The 20,000-nt window shown below is 47.4% G+C and overlaps 1 protein-coding gene across 1 annotated transcript in view; it reads right to left on the reverse strand.

Annotated features, from left to right (window-relative positions):
- The window catches only part of LOC310790825 (A disintegrin and metalloproteinase with thrombospondin motifs 2), a gene marked incomplete at its 5' end in the record, with an annotated part of 38,757 nt that overhangs the window by 10,014 nt on the left and 8,743 nt on the right, over positions 1-20,000 (reverse strand). The window contains 13 exons of the mRNA XM_083652534.1: positions 517-652; positions 771-927; positions 1,138-1,301; positions 1,521-1,601; positions 2,478-2,601; positions 2,736-2,869; positions 9,452-9,633; positions 10,942-11,087; positions 12,948-13,061; positions 14,197-14,226; positions 16,960-17,092; positions 17,510-17,653; positions 18,419-18,524. Coding sequence (XP_083508660.1) covers positions 517-652; positions 771-927; positions 1,138-1,301; positions 1,521-1,601; positions 2,478-2,601; positions 2,736-2,869; positions 9,452-9,633; positions 10,942-11,087; positions 12,948-13,061; positions 14,197-14,226; positions 16,960-17,092; positions 17,510-17,653; positions 18,419-18,524 — 1,651 coding nt within the window. The remainder of the gene's footprint in view (positions 1-516; positions 653-770; positions 928-1,137; positions 1,302-1,520; positions 1,602-2,477; positions 2,602-2,735; positions 2,870-9,451; positions 9,634-10,941; positions 11,088-12,947; positions 13,062-14,196; positions 14,227-16,959; positions 17,093-17,509; positions 17,654-18,418; positions 18,525-20,000) is intronic.

The raw sequence follows: 20,000 nt of genomic DNA on the forward strand, positions 1-20,000 counted from the left end.
GGTTAGTGTTGATGAAATATGAAAGCACTAATTTGCGGGGGGCAACATGTCCTGTTTTCACTCCACTTACTTAAACAACGGTAAATAAACACCGTTTCCACCGTGCTTTTCACTGATTGGTCACAGATACTGTACACGTCATTTTCTGCGACACTATTTTGGCTAGTGTGAGGTTTAAGGACTACTAGTTAAGATGTACCTTACGTCTCCGTGGTGCAACTCAACAAAGACACAACTTTAGTTTCAAACTAACTAGTTTGAACGTAGCAGTTAGTGTGGACTTTACACCCTAACTAAAGACAGAACTTACGTTCAGCTGGTGCAACAGGCAGCTGGTTCCTATGTGAATAATAGGGTGCCTACATGGGTGGAGGGCAGGCTTCCTGGTTCCTATGTGAATAATAAGGTGCCTACATGGGTGGAGGGCAGGCTTCCTGGTTCCTATGTGAATAATAGGGTGCCTACATGGGTGGAGGGCAGGCTTCCTGGTTCCTATGTGAATAATAAGGTGCCTACATGGGTGGAGGGCAGGCTTCCTGGTTGCAGTCTCTGGTGTCTCCTCTTGGCTTCATGTTGGACTTGTTGCAGAAGCTCTTGTGGACCATCTTGCTGTCTACTCTCCGTCTGCAGCCGTATCGCAGGTATTGCCTCCCTACAGCGGGGGGCGATGGAGAGCGACACAAAGACACAGACACACGATCAGAGAACAGCTCAGTGTCAGAGCAGAGATGGCTGGTACTGTATGTTGGCTGGTATTTTGCGTGGTCTACCTCCACCGCAGGGTTTGGAGCAGTAGGACCATTTCTTGGGAGCCCACTCGTAGGCGCTGTCCTCCACCAGCATGTTGTCCTGAATGGCAGAGTCGCTGTCCACGTTCATCATGTACTTGTAGGACAAGTTCACGTCCTCATCTCCATGTAATTGCATCTAGGTTGAGAGAGAGTGACCAAATCAACACACACACACACACACACACACACACACACACACACACACACACACACACACACACACACACACACACACACACACACACACACACACACACACACACACACACAGTATAATTTAGATCTGTTTGTGCTTATATACTGTAGCTCCATATTCAATCTTATGTGTATTGGTTCCTGTATGTACCATGATCAGAACTCCATGTCTGAGAGGGCCGGTGGTCTGAAGTGTCTCCTTGTCGTCGTCGTTCTGATATTCCCACTCCACACCCTTCTCTATGAGCGAGCGGGAGTCTGGGTATTCATTCTCCCCATTCAAGAAGAACAGTCCCGAAGCAATGTTCCTCACCACTGAAGTAGAGAGAGAAATATACTTAGAGTACACTACACGCGTGTGTGCACACACACACACACACACACACACACACACACGACACACACACGACACACACACACACACACACACACACACACACACAGATGTGCACATGTGGGTGTGCACGCACGCACACACACACACACACGCACACGCACACGCACACGCGCACACACAGTTGCATTGTCAAATACCTAAAATGTGTGAAGTTGCCTCCAGCTCTTGGATCAGCAAATGTCTTGCCCCTCTGGGAATTTCAAGAATTTTCAGGAAACCTGAAATCAAACACAGAGTTTAAGTCTGTATAAGCTTCAGCTAATCCAATGAAAAGCTCAGGCTAAGCTCATTTTAACCAAGCATCCCTGCTTACTAGTGAAATGCAGCAGTGATTGTTTTCCTCCAGACTAAACATCTGCTTCTGGGTCATTATAGTGGCCAAAGCAAAATGAAGAGTGAGATAATAACGTATAAACATGAGCTTATAGCTTATAGCTTTGACATCACTCTCTGGCCCTGCTCCACTCACATGGAAACATTTTGATGTAACTCAAATCTTGTTGAAGTGTGGACAGAGTTTTACAAGCCTTCCTCTAGAGGGCGACGTTTAGCTGAGGATAATAACTACTGTAAGTAACAGGGGAAATAAATGGCTCCAGATTACAAGCAAAGGACACTGGCCAGCGATCGATCCTGTGCTTACCAGCATGATAGACAGCTGCCCTACTGATGAAGCCCTATCAAACCTGCTCTAGATCTACTGATGGAGCCCTATCAAACCTGCTCTAGATCTACTGATGAAGCCTTAAACCTGCTCTAGATCTACTGATGGAGCCTTAAACCTGTTCTAGATCTACTGATGGAGCCCTATCAAACCTGCTCTAGATCTACTGATGGAGCCCTATCAAACCTGCTCTAGATCTACTGATGAAGCCTTAAACCTGCTCTAGATCTACTGATGGAGCCCTATCAAACCTGCTCTAGATCTACTGATGGAGCCCTATCAAACCTGCTCTAGATCTACTGATGAAGCCCTATCAAACCTGCTCTAGATCTACTGATGGAGCCCTATCAGACCTGCTCTACTGATGAAGCCCTATCAGACCTGCTCTAGATCTGGATAGAAGGACAGGAGGAGTTGTGAGTTTGTCTACCTTGTTTCTTGGCAATGCGAGTGATGGTGTCTTTGAAGGTTTTGCAGCCGGAGTTGTCTCCTCCACACACTCCACACCTGTCCTCCTGCTTGGAGGAGCCGACCACACCATCACAGCCCACTTTCTGCTCATGAGGACACAGAAGGTTTATGGATGGACAAATGCATATTATGAACAATTCTGGGCACGCACACGCACACGCACACACACACACACACACACACACACACACACACACACACATACAAAACCACTCACCGCACACTCCCCGTGCACGCACACACTATAGGGGTCCTTGTATGAGCAGGGCGTGCCCTCCAGGACTGTCGTCTGCATGTAGACCACGTCTCGCGTCTCCTTGGACCGGCAGTATAGGTGGCAACGTTTGTTAGCTGAAGAACACGCACGTACACACACACACACACACACACACACACACACACACACACACACACATATGTAGTCTGACATCGCCACACCAATTCACAGATGCGAATGAGTCTGGAAACTCAGTTAAATTTGGATTTCCAGGGGGCGTTATCAACGGGCGCAGACCAAAATGCCTCTGGACGGAACTGGATTGACCTATTAACCAATCAGAGCGAAGAGACGTGTGACGTAGCTCCGAATTGTCCCTGGTGCTCCTCTGTCAGTCATTGTATCAAACCCGCCCCATATGAGATAAACGCTTGTGATTGGCCTGAGCCTTCTCAGGTCAGGTGGAAATCTGATTGAACGGGAGGCGGGCCAGACACATCTAACAGAGCAAATGAAACATGAGCTTGCAGATTGGTCAGGTTCCCAGCCTAATATGACTACATTCTCAGGATGACACATTTGCAATCGTTTTTGATGACATCATACCACGACAGAACCATATTGAGCTACTATCAAAAATCCCCAATCCTGTGATTATTTTGCCAGCGTGTTCTGAATGAGTCAGCAGCACGATGCTGTGTCTCACACTATCAGACTGTGTCTCACACTATCAGACTGTCTGTGACTCACACTAGAACTATGAGCCTCCAGAGACAGTTCCTCCCAGCCAGGAAGCTTCTTCACATGTATTACAGACGGATGTGCTACAATCAGAATATGGTGACTTGAGCTGAGAACGCACGGCAGCCATATTGGCATTCCTCAACTCAGTGGTCTGACAGAAACCAGTGCTAGAAGTGCTGGAAGAGGCGTGTGATCACATCCCTGTGAGAACAGTGCAAGAGCTTCTACACTCAAACCAGCAGATGCTCCTAGGCTGCAGATCCTCTGACCAGCTGGACTCGAGGCAGCATCATGTTTCATGTTTCTTCACTGAGTGAGGAATATTCGACTGCGTATCTTATTGACTTGGGAAAAGACCCAGATAGAGTCGAGAACAACGCTATTCTAAACAAACAGCGTGTCTTTCTCCCCTCACACTCCTCACAGGAGATGACAGACCACCAATGGAATTCAATTTCACCTCCCCGCTCGTTCTTTTTTGTTCCTCACACACACACAGGCACGCTCGCCCATGCACATCGAAAAACCCACACATGCCGAAGAGTAATGTGACACTGTGAGAAAGCCTTGCTGAGAAAGATGGCATTTAGAAGAGATAAGAAGGGAGAAAAACAGTTTAGTGAGGAGGAGTGTGCGTAGCGTCAGTGTTTAGTGAGGAGGAGTGTGTAGCGTCAGTGTTTAGTGAGGAGGAGTGTGCGTAGCGTCAGTGTTTAGTGAGGAGTGTGTGTAGCGTCAGTGTTTAGTGAGGAGGAGTGTGCGTAGCGTCAGTGTTTAGTGAGGAGGAGTGTGTGTAGCATCAGTGTTTAGTGAGGAGGAGTGTGTGTAGCGTCAGTGTTTAGTGAGGAGGAGTGTGTGTAGCGTCAGTGTTTAGTGAGGAGGAGTGTGTGTAGCATCAGTGTTTAGTGAGGAGGAGTGTGTGTAGCATCAGTGTTTAGTGAGGAGGAGTGTGTGTAGCGTCAGTGTTTAGTGAGGAGGAGTGTGTGTAGCGTCAGTGTTTAGTGAGGAGGAGTGTGTGTAGCGTCAGTGTTTAGTGAGGAGGAGTGTGTGTAGCATCAGTGTTTAGTGAGGAGGAGTGTGTGTAGCGTCAGTGTTTAGTGAGGAGTGTGCGTAGCGTCAGTGTTTAGTGAGGAGGAGTGTGTGTAGCATCAGTGTTTAGTGAGGAGTGTGTGTAGCATCAGTGTTTAGTGAGGAGGAGTGTGTGTAGCGTCAGTGTTTAGTGAGGAGGAGTGTGTGTAGCGTCAGTGTTTAGTGAGGAGGAGTGTGTGTAGCGTCAGTGTTTAGTGAGGAGGAGTGTGTGTAGCGTCAGTGTTTAGTGAGGAGGAGTGTGTGTAGCGTCAGTGTTTAGTGAGGAGGAGTGTGTGTAGCATCAGTGTTTAGTGAGGAGGAGTGTGTGTAGCATCAGTGTTTAGTGAGGAGGAGTGTGTGTAGCGTCAGTGTTTAGTGAGGAGGAGTGTGTGTAGCGTCAGTGTTTAGTGAGGAGGAGTGTGTGTAGCGTCAGTGTTTAGTGAGGAGGAGTGTGTGTAGCGTCAGTGTTTAGTGAGGAGTGTGTGTAGCGTCAGTGTTTAGTGAGGAGTGTGTGTAGCGTCAGTGTTTAGTGAGGAGGAGTGTGTGTAGCGTCAGTGTTTAGTGAGGAGTGTGTGTAGCGTCAGTGTTTAGTGAGGAGTGTGTGTAGCGTCAGTGTTTAGTGAGGAGTGTGTGTAGCATCAGTGTTTAGTGAGGAGTGTGTGTAGCGTCAGTGTTTAGTGAGGAGTGTGTGTAGCGTCAGTGTTTAGTGAGGAGTGTGTGTAGCGTCAGTGTTTAGTGAGGAGGAGTGTGTGTAGCGTCAGTGTTTAGTGAGGAGTGTGTGTAGCGTCAGTGTTTAGTGAGGAGTGTGTGTAGCGTCAGTGTTTAGTGAGGAGTGTGTGTAGCGTCAGTGTTTAGTGAGGAGTGTGTGTAGCGTCAGTGTTTAGTGAGGAGTGTGTGTAGCGTCAGTGTTTAGTGAGGAGTGTGTGTAGCGTCAGTGTTTAGTGAGGAGTGTGTGTAGCGTCAGTGTTTAGTGAGGAGGAGTGTGTGTAGCGTCAGTGTTTAGTGAGGAGTGTGTGTAGCGTCAGTGTTTAGTGAGGAGTGTGTGTAGCGTCAGTGTTTAGTGAGGAGTGTGTGTAGCGTCAGTGTTTAGTGAGGAGTGTGTGTAGCGTCAGTGTTTAGTGAGGAGGAGTGTGTGTAGCATCAGTGTTTAGTGAGGAGGAGTGTGTGTAGCGTCAGTGTTTAGTGAGGAGGAGTGTGTGTAGCGTCAGTGTTTAGTGAGGAGGAGTGTGTGTAGCGTCAGTGTTTAGTGAGGAGGAGTGTGTGTAGCGTCAGTGTTTAGTGAGGAGGAGTGTGTGTAGCGTCAGTGTTTAGTGAGGAGGAGTGTGTGTAGCATCAGTGTTTAGTGAGGAGGAGTGTGTGTAGCATCAGTGTTTAGTGAGGAGGAGTGTGTGTAGCGTCAGTGTTTAGTGAGGAGGAGTGTGTGTAGCGTCAGTGTTTAGTGAGGAGGAGTGTGTGTAGCGTCAGTGTTTAGTGAGGAGGAGTGTGTGTAGCGTCAGTGTTTAGTGAGGAGTGTGTGTAGCGTCAGTGTTTAGTGAGGAGTGTGTGTAGCGTCAGTGTTTAGTGAGGAGGAGTGTGTGTAGCGTCAGTGTTTAGTGAGGAGTGTGTGTAGCGTCAGTGTTTAGTGAGGAGTGTGTGTAGCGTCAGTGTTTAGTGAGGAGTGTGTGTAGCATCAGTGTTTAGTGAGGAGTGTGTGTAGCGTCAGTGTTTAGTGAGGAGTGTGTGTAGCGTCAGTGTTTAGTGAGGAGTGTGTGTAGCGTCAGTGTTTAGTGAGGAGGAGTGTGTGTAGCGTCAGTGTTTAGTGAGGAGTGTGTGTAGCGTCAGTGTTTAGTGAGGAGTGTGTGTAGCGTCAGTGTTTAGTGAGGAGTGTGTGTAGCGTCAGTGTTTAGTGAGGAGTGTGTGTAGCGTCAGTGTTTAGTGAGGAGTGTGTGTAGCGTCAGTGTTTAGTGAGGAGTGTGTGTAGCGTTTAGTGAGGAGGAGTGTGCGTAGCGTCAGTGTTTAGTGAGGAGGAGTGTGCGTAGCGTCAGCGTTTAGCGAGGAGTGTGCGTAGCATCAGTGTTTAGTGAGGAGGACTGTGCGTAGCGTCAGTGTTTAGCGAGGAGGAGTGTGCGTAGCATCAGTGTTTAGTGAGGAGGACTGTGCGTAGCGTCAGTGTTTAGTGAGGAGGAGTGTGCGTAGCGTCAGTGTTTAGTGAGGAGGAGTGTGTGTAGCATCAGTGTTTAGTGAGGAGGAGTGTGCGTAGCGTCAGCGTTTAGCGAGGAGGACTGTGCGTAGCGTCAGCTACACACACTCAGGATTGGAGGGGGGCTTTCTGTTTTCCCCCGTCTTGGGCGTGGTTTCTGAATGATGATGCGTTACGCAGTGTCTCTATCCCCAAACAGCAGAAAGTGACCGGCCTCAACGACTGGCGCCCTATAGCCCTCACGCCCATAGCCAGCAAGTGCTTCGAAAAGCTGGTTATATCACAGATCCGCCCCACACTCCCCTCTGTAAAATGCTTATAAAAAGAGCTTTACTGGTTCAAACCAAACAGGACAGATATATTTAGAAACAGGAGAGATCGCATAACATTTCACTGGGACCAAAACGTTAAAAAAAATGCGGGTTTGAAGAAAATATTTTTTCGATGTTTTTTTTGTTTTGGTCCGAGTGAAATGTTCTATGGTCTCTCCCGATTATAACGTTAGCTGAACCGTTTGGTTTGAACCAGTAAAACTCTTTTTATAAGCATTTTACGAAATGTCTATATGGGAAAAGAAAATGGCGGATGAAAATCTCTGGTACAGTGCTGAAGCAGGAAGTGACGTTCACTTTGCCTCAATTCCCCCTGCTGTCCCGGCCGTTGCTCCACCCCCTCTGCTGATCTGGGCAGAGTTGTTGATTATGTTTCTTTAAGCGAGCGTATCCAGAACCGGGCAATTCGCTTTTTTGGGGACTTCACAAATATGCTCCTCTTCTGGCAGTTAGTGGAGAAATGGGGTGGGACCCTTGTGTGGTCAGATGGAAAGCCAGCATGGTGAACCTCTGGAACAGACTGCTGGACCTACCATCCAATAGGGTTGCTAGTCAGATTTTCTTCTGGGACCTGTCTGTTGAAGGGGAGTGGGTCTCAGAACATGTTTCAGGAGTGTGGTTTTGGAGAATATTACTCTCAAAGAATGTGTATAAATGTAGAGCTGTTTAAATCTCAGATCCGTGCTAACTGGTTACAGTCTTGGACTGAAGAAATTTGGCAGAAGCCAAAATTAAGAACTTATTGTTTATTTAAAAATGAATTTAAATGTGAAAAATATGTTTTGTTTAATTTACCTAAAAGCAAGAGGTCCTTATGTGCTCAGTTACGATGTGGTATTCTGCCTTTACATATTGAAACAGGCAGATACAGAGGGACGGCGGAGGAGGATAGGATTTGTGAATATTGTGAGTTGAAGGAAGTGGAGAATGAATTTCATTTTATTTTGTACTGCCCATTGTATCATGACTTACGAGAGATACTATTTAAAAAAGTTCACTCCCCTGAGTTAAACTTGTTAGATTTTGAAGAAGGAGCCATACTTGAGTTTCTTTTTGACAACATCTTTGCTTTTTCCGAATATATTTCATTTGCGTGGGATAGGAGGAAAAAGATGACATTATAGATAATTCATATATTTTACTTACTACATATTGTAGTTAAATCTGTGTTTTGCTGTCCATTTCCTGAATGTATTGTTTATGCACCGGAATCGATATGGTAATTACTTTATGTTGATGTGTCTGATAATCCCATGTGGGATGGGTAATTTGTCCTGACACGTAAATAAAACTTTCATTCATTCATTCATTCATTCATTCATTCAGTCATTCAGTCATTGTAGACTCACATGCTTCCTCCGATAGATGTAGCCAGCTGCTTCTTTTCACCTGACAACGAGGAGTTTCACCGAAATAGCGCGTGAGAGGATCACACTATTCCCCCCAGTTCCCCTCCCCCGGAACAGGTGCCCCAACCGACCAGAGGAGGCACTAGTGCAGCGACCAGGGCTCATAGGCCACCTGCTTCCCACCCACAGACACGGCCAATGGTGTCTACAGGAACGTCAGACCAAGCCGGTTGTACCGTTGCTGGGAATTGAACCCGGGTCTCGGCATTGATAGGCGAGTGGTTTGACCTCGACACTACCCAGACGCACATTCTCACACGTCTCCATGATGTCAAGCGGTTTCTGGATATTACATGCAGAGCTTTGGGATGGGAATCCCATTGTGGCTGTGATGGTTTAGCCATGTGGAGACTGACAGCAGCTCCATGGACGGAGGCATGGAGGGAGGAATAAGGGGGTTAGTGGGGGTTCGAATGACATCAGGGATTGGGTGGAGCGGGAGAGACACTAACTTCAAAAGATCATTGTTTTTAAAGAGACTTTCAAAGACATGGCTTGTTTTTATGGTCGGGTGTAGACGTACCTCGGAGCTGCAATCAGACTCAGCAGGACGGCCAGATGTCAATGACCCTAACAGCAGGACACAGTGTAAAACCCTCCTCGCACCTGTTGGCTTTCATTCATTTGAACCATCTCGTAAGTATATGATCACTTCGAGTCCACGTCTCTGTCACGCACAGTCTGGTATCTCCATTCTTACAGCTTTTTTCTGTGTCTAGATGTCTCCAGCTATCCAGTTATTGGTCCATCCCTAAGCGCCCGTCTCTGGTCTGTGGGTGTCTACTCACGGTCTGGGTGTCTCTGGGTGTCTCTGGGTGTCTACTCTCTGTGTGTCTCTGTGTGTCTCTGTGTGTCTCTGTGTGTCTCTGGGTGTCTCTGTGTGTCTCTGTGTGTCTCTGGGTGTCTCTGTGTGTCTCTGTGTGTCTCTGGGTGTCTCTAGGTGTCTACTCTTTGGGTGTCTCTGTGTGTCTCTGTGTGTCTACTCACGGTCTGGGTGTTCATAAGGCAGCCAGTGGTGCTTGCTGTTGTGGAACTGGAAACGGGGGTCGGAGACGTGGACGTGACACTGGTCCTCCCGCACGTCGCTGTAGATGTCCTCGCACTCCTTGGGGCTGCAAATCTGGAACTGCTCCGTCGCCCCCACGCACGTACGCCCCCCGTTGGCCGGTCTGGGAGAGAGCAGGGCAGAGAGAGCAGGGCAGAGAGAGCAGGGCAGAGAGAGCAGGGCAGAGAGAGCAGGGCAGAGAGAGCAGGGCAGAGGATGCATCAATATTCTCATCAATGGGAAATGGAAGATTCATCTGTCCACTTTCAAAACTTATTTGCTCTCATTTTGAAAACCTAGGCTGATAAAATACCTCTAACACGTAAAAATGAGCCTGGTAAACCAATCAACATCCTCAAGTCAAATCCTTCAGCCAATCAGCGTCGCAAAATCCAATCCTTTTCCCTTCCAATCCAAGTCTTTTCTGACCAGAAACTCTGCTGGATCATACTCTTGTTTTTGTTTAATTGTTGTCATTGGGTCTATTTCTGCAATAACTGCACTTTATGGCTGTTTACTCTGCTAACGTTAACGTTAGAGCTAAATAGCTCGTTGCTTCAGGAGCCATCATACAGTACCAGAATCAGAGATATAAGAGTTGTGTCATCTCCATTCATTCCAATGGATCCCCCCCCCACCCCCACCCCAATAGTTCCCGGAAGTAAGGTTCTGGATTAAGCAGTGTTGCAGAGTTGCTGCAGACGTTTGGATAATCAAATTGTATATTATCATATTATCAGCATTAATTTATGCATTCAAACGTACGTCCTCCACACACACTATAGCTACATGTGTCATGTGACTATCAAGCATTTTGGACTTCCGTAGGTGCCCTTCTCTCTTTAAATCACTTTGCGTCACACTGTTTTGCCAGCGACGTCCCTGATTGGCTGGTTACGTTTAAATCAAATACAAGGCAGATCCCTGATTGATCTGTGCACTTTGTCATTTCTGAAAGTCACTGGAGGCCAGACTGATCATCAGAACCAAACTGAAGGTGAGTTCTCGTGATCAGTCTGCTTTACTAGGCTACATAAAAAGTACCTTGACGTAGACCTGCTGTCTTTTAATGGAGCAAATTGTCACTTTGCAATTATCAGTAACAAGAATCAACAGCTCAACTCGACAGCCGTGCTGATGATGATTATGGATATACCCACTGCAGATCATGTCAGAGGTCAACTGTCCATGAGCTCATGTGGAGCTATGCACGCTAAAGGAGGTTTGTAGCTTCAGCTAAATTAGTCTGAAAGCATCATTAAGAATACACTGTGTAAACTAGTAATCACTCTCCCTCTCTCTCTCTCTCTCTCTCTCTCACACACACACACACACACACACACACACACACACACACACACACACACACACACACACACACACACACACACACACACACACACACACACACACACAATCAAAGAGTTCATACCTAGGATTGTCACAGTCGCGTGTGCGAAACTGTACTCCTCTGCCGCAGGTGTGGGAGCACTGGCCGAACTCACTCCAGGAACCCCAGTTTCCATCCTGCTTGATGATGTCAGGGGTCAACCAGATGCAGTGACCTTTAAAGCAGTGCTGCCATTGGTCAAGAAAGAAAGTAAGAAAGAAAGAAAGAAAGAAAGACAGAAAGAAAGAAGGAAAGAAAAGGAAAGATTGTTGCTGCTTTCATAACGGACAGTATGTAATAGACATGGTACACAGTAGGATGATGAGAGGTCTAACTGGGCATTCCCACCCGGACGAGACTACATACAATGCAAATGTAGATGTGATTTCAACGCGGGCGGCGCGAATGTTATAAGGCGAGTGACAGAAATTTTTGCAGCGTGATATTCACATATTCACCCATTCGCTCGAGTTGAAATTTTTCAACTTTGGCGAAACTTTGCCACGAGTGAAGCTTTTTTCCTCGCCTTGGTGGAACGTACAGTAAGTGGCCGTTCACACTATACGCCGAAGCAACGCCAAAGCCACACCGAAGCCACGCTGAAGCCACGCAGTTTCATTTCGGCGTCCTTGTTAACAGGTGAGAGCGTTCACACCAGCCGCATGCCACACCACGCTGAAGCCACGCTGAAGCAATCGTTCAGGATTCAGTCCTATTTTCCAGGCGTGACGTGTGAAGCTTGAAGCTGTCAGGCATGAATTCAATGGGAGTTGTGGGCGGGTTCAAGGCGTGCACGGAGGCGCTGAGAGGAAAAGAGAAGGCTTCTTGTGTGAACGGTTAAGCGTCAGCCTGCCTCAAGCTTCAGTTCTGCCTATGCTCTGCCTATTGTGTGAACGTGGTGTAAAAGTTCTGGTGGAACGTAATTATTGGCCAAAAGCATGAATGGCAGGTGAGAGTGAGGATGAGACATTGGCACATGGAAATGGTACGTAGGTAAGTAAGTTCTCAGTATCTACTGTAGGTTCCACAGCTGTAGGTAAGTAAGTTCTCAGTATCTACTGTAAGTTCCACAGCTGTAGGTAAGTAAGTTCTCAGTATCTACTGTAGGTTCCACAGCTGTAGGTAAGTAAGTTCTCAGTATCTACTGTAAGTTCCACAGCTGTAGGTAAGTAAGTTCTCAGTATCTACTGTAAGTTCCACAGCTGTAGGTAAGTAAGTTCTCAGTATCTACTGTAGGTTCCACAGCTGTAGGTAAGTAAGTTCTCAGTATCTACTGTAGGTTCCACAGCTGTAGGTAAGTAAGTTCTCAGTATCTACTGTAGGTTCCATAGCTGTAGGTACGTAAGTTCTCAGTATCTACTGTAGGTTCCACAGCTGTAGGTGTGTAAGTTCTCAGTATCTACTGTAGGTTCCATAGCTGTAGGTACGTAAGTTCTCAGTATCTACTGTAGGTTCCATAGCTGTAGGTAAGTAAGTTCTCAGTATCTACTGTAGGTTCCACAGCTGTAGGTAAGTAAGTTCTCAGTATCTACTGTAGGTTCCACAGCTGTAGGTAAGTAAGTTCTCAGTATCTACTGTAAGTTCCATAGCTGTAGGTAAGTAAGTTCTCAGTATCTACTGTAGGTTCCACAGCTGTAGGTAAGTAAGTTCTCAGTATCTACTGTAGGTTCCACAGCTGTAGGTAAGTAAGTTCTCAGTATCTACTGTAAGTTCCACAGCTGTAGGTAAGTAAGTTCTCAGTATCTACTGTAAGTTCCACAGCTGTAGGTAAGTAAGTTCTCAGTATCTACTGTAAGTTCCACAGCTATAGGTAAGTAAGTTCTCAGTATCTACTGTAGGTTCCACAGCTGTAGGTAAGTAAGTTCTCAGTATCTACTGTAAGTTCCATAGCTGTAGGTAAGTAAGTTCTCAGTATCTACTGTAGGTTCCACAGCTGTAGGTAAGTAAGTTCTCAGTATCTACTGTAGGTTCCACAGCTGTAGGTAAGTAAGTTCTCAGTATCTACTGTAAGTTCCACAGCTGTCTAAAGTGCAGGTGTGAGTGAATACCTTCCCGTTGCCACACATGGTGCCATCGATGGGCGGTCCTTTCTTGGTCTTGCAGAAGAACGGGTTGTCCGGGTGGCTGCACCACAGCTGCTTGCACGGGTCAAAGGTGCGGTACTGTGGGGCACAGAGACACACACACACACTGTTACACTCACACACTCTCACATACACACACACTGGCTACCAACCAGACTGACCTTCAATGATACAATGCAACCATCGTAAGACAGCTGGAGTGAGACAGACAACAGGAAATATCACGACAACAATAACCACCACAGTAAGATCATCGACACTGACGGTAACACCAACAACAACAGCAGCAGTGGTCAGCGAAGGTCTTTACTGGGTTCACTGCTGTATCACTGCACTGCACTGCACTGTACGCTCCACTGAGAAACACACAGATACCAGTCATGCAAACCAAACCAAACGATGAGAACGAGACACTCTCTGAATGGGACGAGTGGTTTGATTAGGAGGCCAGAGGGTAGAGGGCAAATGGCCTCAAATGCCAAAGTGAAAGGCGAGTCTAAAATGCCCTCAGACACAGATGGAGGATCTTTGTCTCCTCCTTGTCTGATAGAAGCCCCCCACACAGTGTCTGAGGGCCGATGCCCTCCTCCCTCCTTTCCCGAGACTTCCCTGCCCACCTCGACCCCGGGTGACCTTTGCGGGTCAAAGGGCAAGTCAATATCAATGGGCAGACTGTGGTAGGTAGCCACCAAAGAGACATCAGACTGGAGGATCCTAAAAGCTGAGGTGAAACATGGAAAAACAGCCGCTGTTCTGGCTCAGCCCTTTTTCCTTGGCTGGGAAAGACATCTTTCCAGCCTCATTTACAGCCTTATATAATGAGGCTCTTCCTGCTAATGACGTCGTGATTTAACACAGTTTTGCAGGAGACGGCCATGTGAGCGTGTCATGTGACCGTGTCATGTGACACCCCATGTGAGCGTGTCCGAGCCGGGCAACTGTTGCTCTGAACCCGGGAAAAGCTACAGTATTTCAGCCACTTTCTCTGGAAACGTGAGCGTTTTAGAATCCTGCATGTCCAGAATATGACGATGGGTAGAAGAACAGAGGAACAAAGTACAGTGAAACGGAAAATTAAGGAGCAACGTTACAAACGATTACAAGTTCAAGAGGACAAATAGAAAGAAGGAAACAAAAGAGAACTCAAATGAAGCGGGGCCACATGTCTTCAGGGAGGTGGGGTTACCTGAGTAACAAGGTGTGGTCACCTTACCTGCGTTCCTGACTGGCCCGCCTTTTGTAGCTGATGGGTTTGACAAGAGAATAGAGGGTAATCTAGCAAGGTGTGCAAAGCCCCGTACGTACAAGCTCCTTGTCTATCAAGCAATAGTGTAGCGCACAGGGACAACGTCTTTTTGTAGCCCAACCCGGAAGTTAGCATCGCTAACTGTCTGGAATTGACTGTCTGGAAGTCAATGCGATTTCTGTATGGTGATTTTGGTTAGATGCCTGAAATAGAGGTTAGGGTTAGGGTTAATAGAGAGGCCCAGGAATGAGTCCGGAAAATATCGATGCTAACACTTCCGGGTTCTTCACTGTTTTCGCCTATGGGATTTTTGAATGGGTTTTTGGCGCGATGCTTCAAATAAGGTCTCTGGGCAACGCAAGCTTAATCAAACGCGAACCAGTGTTCAGCAGGATAATCTTCACACATGAGGACCACTTCTATGAGTTTTTAAGCTTTTACGTGCCGTTAAAAGGGCGGCTAGCTAGCAAACGGCTAAATGAGACTATTGAGTCGACGGGGATATTATACGTCATCACTTCAAAGGACGAACACGGAAGTTCTCTTTCCCTCACCTGGTTCAGCCCGGGGTAATCAGTGCACAGCAGCGCACACATCAACAACACTCCAGGTTGAGTGGTGACGTGACAGGGAAGCCTATGCGACACTGTGTGTAGTTCTGGATTAGCTTAGCACGAGCTTTTTACTTCTAGGGCTCGCATTTACGCTTCAAAACTCATGAAAGTGGTCCTCATGTGTGAAGATTATCCGGCTGAACACTGGTTCACGTTTGATTAAGCTTGCGTTGCCCAGAGACCTTATTTGAAGCATCGCACCAAAAACCCATTCAAAAATCCCATAGGCAGAAACAGTGAAGAACCAGGAAGTCCGGGACTTCCGCATTCCGACTACAAAAATACATCATCCCTGGGGCTCTCTATAAGGTCTGTGGTTAGCAAACGTTTACGAAACTGAGACCTTTGTGTTCAGCAAGATAATGCTCACAAACGAACGCCCCTTTTAAGGTTTTTGAAGGGTAAATGCGATGCCAAAAATCACAATCGCCATGAAAAGGCTTCAAAAATGGTAAACACCAGGTGATGCTAACCTCTGGGTTTTAGGACTGGTTCCTGTGGCTCTATATATATATCTCTATAGCTTCCCAACAGGGTGCTAGTGGCTTCACCAGTCACCACCAAGGTGAGGCTGACAGGAGAAGATAAGCTGGCAAGATGCTGCTGCAGGTGGACGAGGTTCATCTACTGTGTGGTCTGTTTCTGTTCCATTGGATATGTGACTGTGTGAGCGTGTGTGTGTGGATGATGCTTACACAGGAATACTGTGTGCGACTGGACTTACACAAAGGCACTGTGGTGATATCAAGGTAATGGCTGTCTTAATATTACTTTAGCACAAAGAAAAGAAATAGCTATCAAAACCAATGACCTGCTTTTAAGCAAGATGTCAACCCCCACAGTGGCCGGGAGAAGAAAGCAGAGGACATCAGAAGGATGTGAATAGCTGTGTATGTGTGACTCTCAATTCATTACATATGGACAGAGTGTAGAGCGGAGACAGATGTCAGTGCTGGATTCAAATCACTCTGGGAACTTTCAGAGAGCTTAAACACTGCCACAGAAAGCTTCTAACTTCCCATCTATCAACAAAAACAAAATGCAATTGAGAATTGGTTTTGAGTAAGTTGAGTCGAGTGAATTCAAAGTGAGTTAACCCCAACTCTGAAAAATCACATCGTCCCAGAAGATAAAGTGACGTTAAGCTTGAGAAGGTTGGATGTAGGGGCTGCGTTGAGTAGTCTACCGTATCACCAGCACACCATATTAGACCAGTTAGTAAATGTTAGTTGACTCTAGCTATGTTACCATAGCGAGTAGGAGACTGTGGGGATGTCTTACCGCGGTGCACATGGTCTAGCTATGTTAGCATAGCGAGTAGGAGACTGTGGGGATGTCTTACCGCGGTGCACATGGTGTAGCTATGTTAGCATAGCGAGTAGGAGACTGTGGGGATGTCTTACCGCGGTGCACATGGTGTAGCTATGTTAGCATAGCGAGTAGGAGACTGTGGGGATGTCTTACCGCGGTGCACATGGTGTAGTGTTAGCATAGCGAGTAGGAGACTGTGGGGATGTCTTACCGCGGTGCACATGGTGTAGCTATGTTAGCATAGCGAGTAGGAGACTGTGGGGATGTCTTACCGCGGTGCACATGGTGTAGCTATGTTAGCATAGCGAGTAGGAGACTGTGGGGATGTCTTACCGCGGTGCACATGGTGTAGCTATGTTAGCATAGCGAGTAGGAGACTGTGGGGATGTCTTACCGCGGTGCACATGGTGTAGTGTTAGCATAGCGAGTAGGAGACTGTGGGGATGTCTTACCGCGGTGCACATGGTGTAGCTATGTTAGCATAGCGAGTAGGAGACTGTGGGGATGTCTTACCGCGGTGCACATAGTGTACCTATGTTAGCATAGCGAGTAGGAGACTGTGGGGATGTCTTACCGCGGTGCACATGGTGTAGCTATGTTAGCATAGCGAGTAGGAGACTGTGGGGATGTCTTACCGCGGTGCACATGGTGTAGCTATGTTAGCATAGCGAGTAGGAGACTGTGGGGATGTCTTACCGCGGTGCACATGGTGTAGCTATGTTAGCATAGCGAGTAGGAGACTGTGGGGATGTCTTACCGCGGTGCACATGGTGTAAGCGAGTAGGAGACTGTGGGGATGTCTTACCGCGGTGCACATGGTGTAGCCCACGCCGAAGTCAAAGCGACATTGTTCGTTCATGGAGTAGTGCAGCCCAGGGAGCTGAGGCAGAGACGGCCAGTTGTGGTCAAAGGGGTCGTCACGGAGACAGTCGTAGGAGCTGGGGGAGCAGGCAGAAGAAATGAATTAAATTCAATTAAATGAGTTACAAATAAACATAATATACTTGACTTTATATTAAAAATGTTCTTGATAAAGTAAACCCCACTTACTATTTGACCTCAGATACCTCCCTGACCACAGCCACATAGCAATGCTTCATTTATTACTGTAATTTCATTGTTGAATTATGTTTTCCTCAACACACTTCAAATAAATGTATTAAAATGAGTTTGAATCAACATTTTCCAATTGTATAAAATTGTGTTCCAACAGTATTTCCACCCTGCCAAGTATAAAGTAAAACAGTCCAACTTGTGTGTGTGTGTGTGTGTGTGTGTGTGTGTGTGTGTATGTCTAGTGTGTGTGTGTGTGTGTGTGTGTGTGTGTACGTCTAGTGTGTGTGTGTGTGTCTCACTGGAGGTAGCGTCCCAGCTCTTGCATGCTACATCTGGACCAGTGGAAGCGGTGGAAGGCGGCTTGCACCAGTGGGGCCATGATGCTCCCCATGTGCACCTCGTCTCCACAGCGGTTCCCCTGGCCATCATGCTCCATCCCCAGCCTGGGAGGGAGAGAGAGACGGTGGGTCAGAGAGACATGGGGTCAGAGAGACGGGGGGGGAGCACACAAAACAGTGGGGACAGATTGGGGACATGTGGGAGGAGGAGAAAGGCAAGAGACAAATGGAGAGAGGACAGGAAAGTAGAGGATGGAGGATGTGAGTTTTGCTATGAAAGCACTACGCTACTTTTGGATTTTTTGGCCCGTTGGGCACCTTACTGGATCTGTTGGGCACCTTACTGGATATGTGATGAGAGATGTTGGGCACCTTACTGGATATGTGACGAGAGATGTTGGGCACCTTACTGGATATGTGATGAGAGATGTTGGGCCCCTTACTGGATATGTGACGAGAGATGTTGGGCACCTTACTGGATATGTGATGAGAGATGTTGGGCACCTTACTGGATATGTGATGAGAGATGTTGGGCACCTTACTGGATATGTGACGAGAGATGTTGGGCACCTTACTGGATATGTGACGAGAGATGTTGGGCACCTTACTGGATATGTGATGAGAGATGTTGGGCCCCTTACTGGATATGTGACGAGAGATGTTGGGCACCTTACTGGATATGTGACGAGAGATGTTGGGCACCTTACTGGATATGTGATGAGAGATGTTGGGCACCTTACTGGATATGTGACGAGAGATTTGGAACCAAAATCACCTCTTTTTGGGCCAAATTCCCCAAAAGACGATGTAGTCCTTTTAGTGATGGCTTTGTTGCCTCTGACAAACGTAGGCTTGATAACAGCAACTTACACGTGTCCAGTCTCATGTGCCACCACGAAGGCAGAGGAGAAGCCGTCCTCGTGGTTCAACGTGCAGCTCCTCACCGGGTGGCACATACCGGTCACAGGGGCGTAACCTAAGCAACCAGAGAGAGAGAGAGAGAGAGAGAGAGAGAGAGAGAGAGAGAGAGTCTTCAACATTAGGCCAACACGATTTTACATTATAGACTGATTTCTCCGCCTAAACCTGAATCTTTCAGAACCCACAAATATCTAGTATACAGTAGTACAGCCATCCATCCATCCATCCCAAGTATCCCAGGGTGATACTTCCCCCATCACCCTGGATGTGCCAAGGTGCCAAAGCAGCATTGGCACCTCTTCTACACCTCCACCATCGAGTCCATCCTCACCTCCTCCATCACCATCTTATGCTGCTGCTGCCTGCAAGGGCATCTCCTGACTGCAACGCATCATCAGCTGCGCTGAAAAGGTGGTTGGGTGTAGCCTGCCATCCATTCAGGACCTACACACACTGCCAGGATGCTAAAGCTCTCTCGCTGATCTCTCCATCTCCATTGACAACACCACTGTACTTCCCTCCCAAACAGCTAAGAACCTTGGGGTGATCCTTGACAACCAGCTGTCTTGCTCTGCCAACATAGCTGCGACAGCACGCTCCTGTAGGTATTCTCTCTACAACATCCGCAAAATCTGTCCCTTTCTCACAAGAGAAGCGACTCAACTCCTGGTCCAGTCTCTTATCATCTCTTGCCTGGACTACTGCAACGTGCTCCTGGCCGGCCTACCTGCCACCGACATCCGACCGCTTCAGCTCATTCAGAACGGCCGGTCTGGTATTCAACCAACCCAAATTCTCTCATGTCACTCCCCTCTTCCAGGACCTCCACTGGCTTCCCATCTCGGCTCGCATCAAATTCAAGACACTGGTACTGGCCTACAGGGCAGTACACCAGTCAGCTCCCCTGTACCTGCAATCTATGGTCAGGTTCCAAACCTCTCAGCGCTCCCTTCGCTCCTCCACCAGTGCAGGATACCTCGCCCCTCCTTCGCTACGGGGGCTCAAAAGTCGCTCATCCCAATCTCGACTCTTCTCGTCCCTGGCACCTCAATGGTGGAACGAGCTTCCACCTTCGGTCAGGACAGCTGAATCACTGCCGATCTGTCGGAAAAGACTAAAGACACACCTTTTCAGGCTCCATCTGGGCCCTTCTTGATCTAACTTCTTTCTCTCTCTTTCTAAAAAAAATAAAAAATAAAAATACTACTAACCTAAGCTAAACTTGTACCACTGTTCCTTCAGAAAGTTGTAGTTGTCATAGACTGTGCTCCATAGTTGATTGCTCTATTGCTGACAAAAATGTGTTTGTCAGCAATGTGTCGCTTTGGATAAAAGCGTCTGCCAAATGACGTAATGTAATGTAATGTAATGTAATGTAATGTAATGTAAAGCGGTCTCAGAAAATTATGGCCGAACCCTCCCACCCAGGGCATCAGCTCTTCAGGGTCCTCCGCCATAGCAGATGTATGGCAGTATCAGAACCTCCCGTCACAGGGACAGCTTCTACCCAACTGCCATCCGCCGCTTCAAT

Source organism: Poromitra crassiceps, assembly GCF_964638095.1.
Source record: "Poromitra crassiceps genome assembly, chromosome: 15".
Taxonomy (NCBI): Eukaryota; Metazoa; Chordata; class Actinopteri; order Beryciformes; family Melamphaidae; genus Poromitra; species Poromitra crassiceps.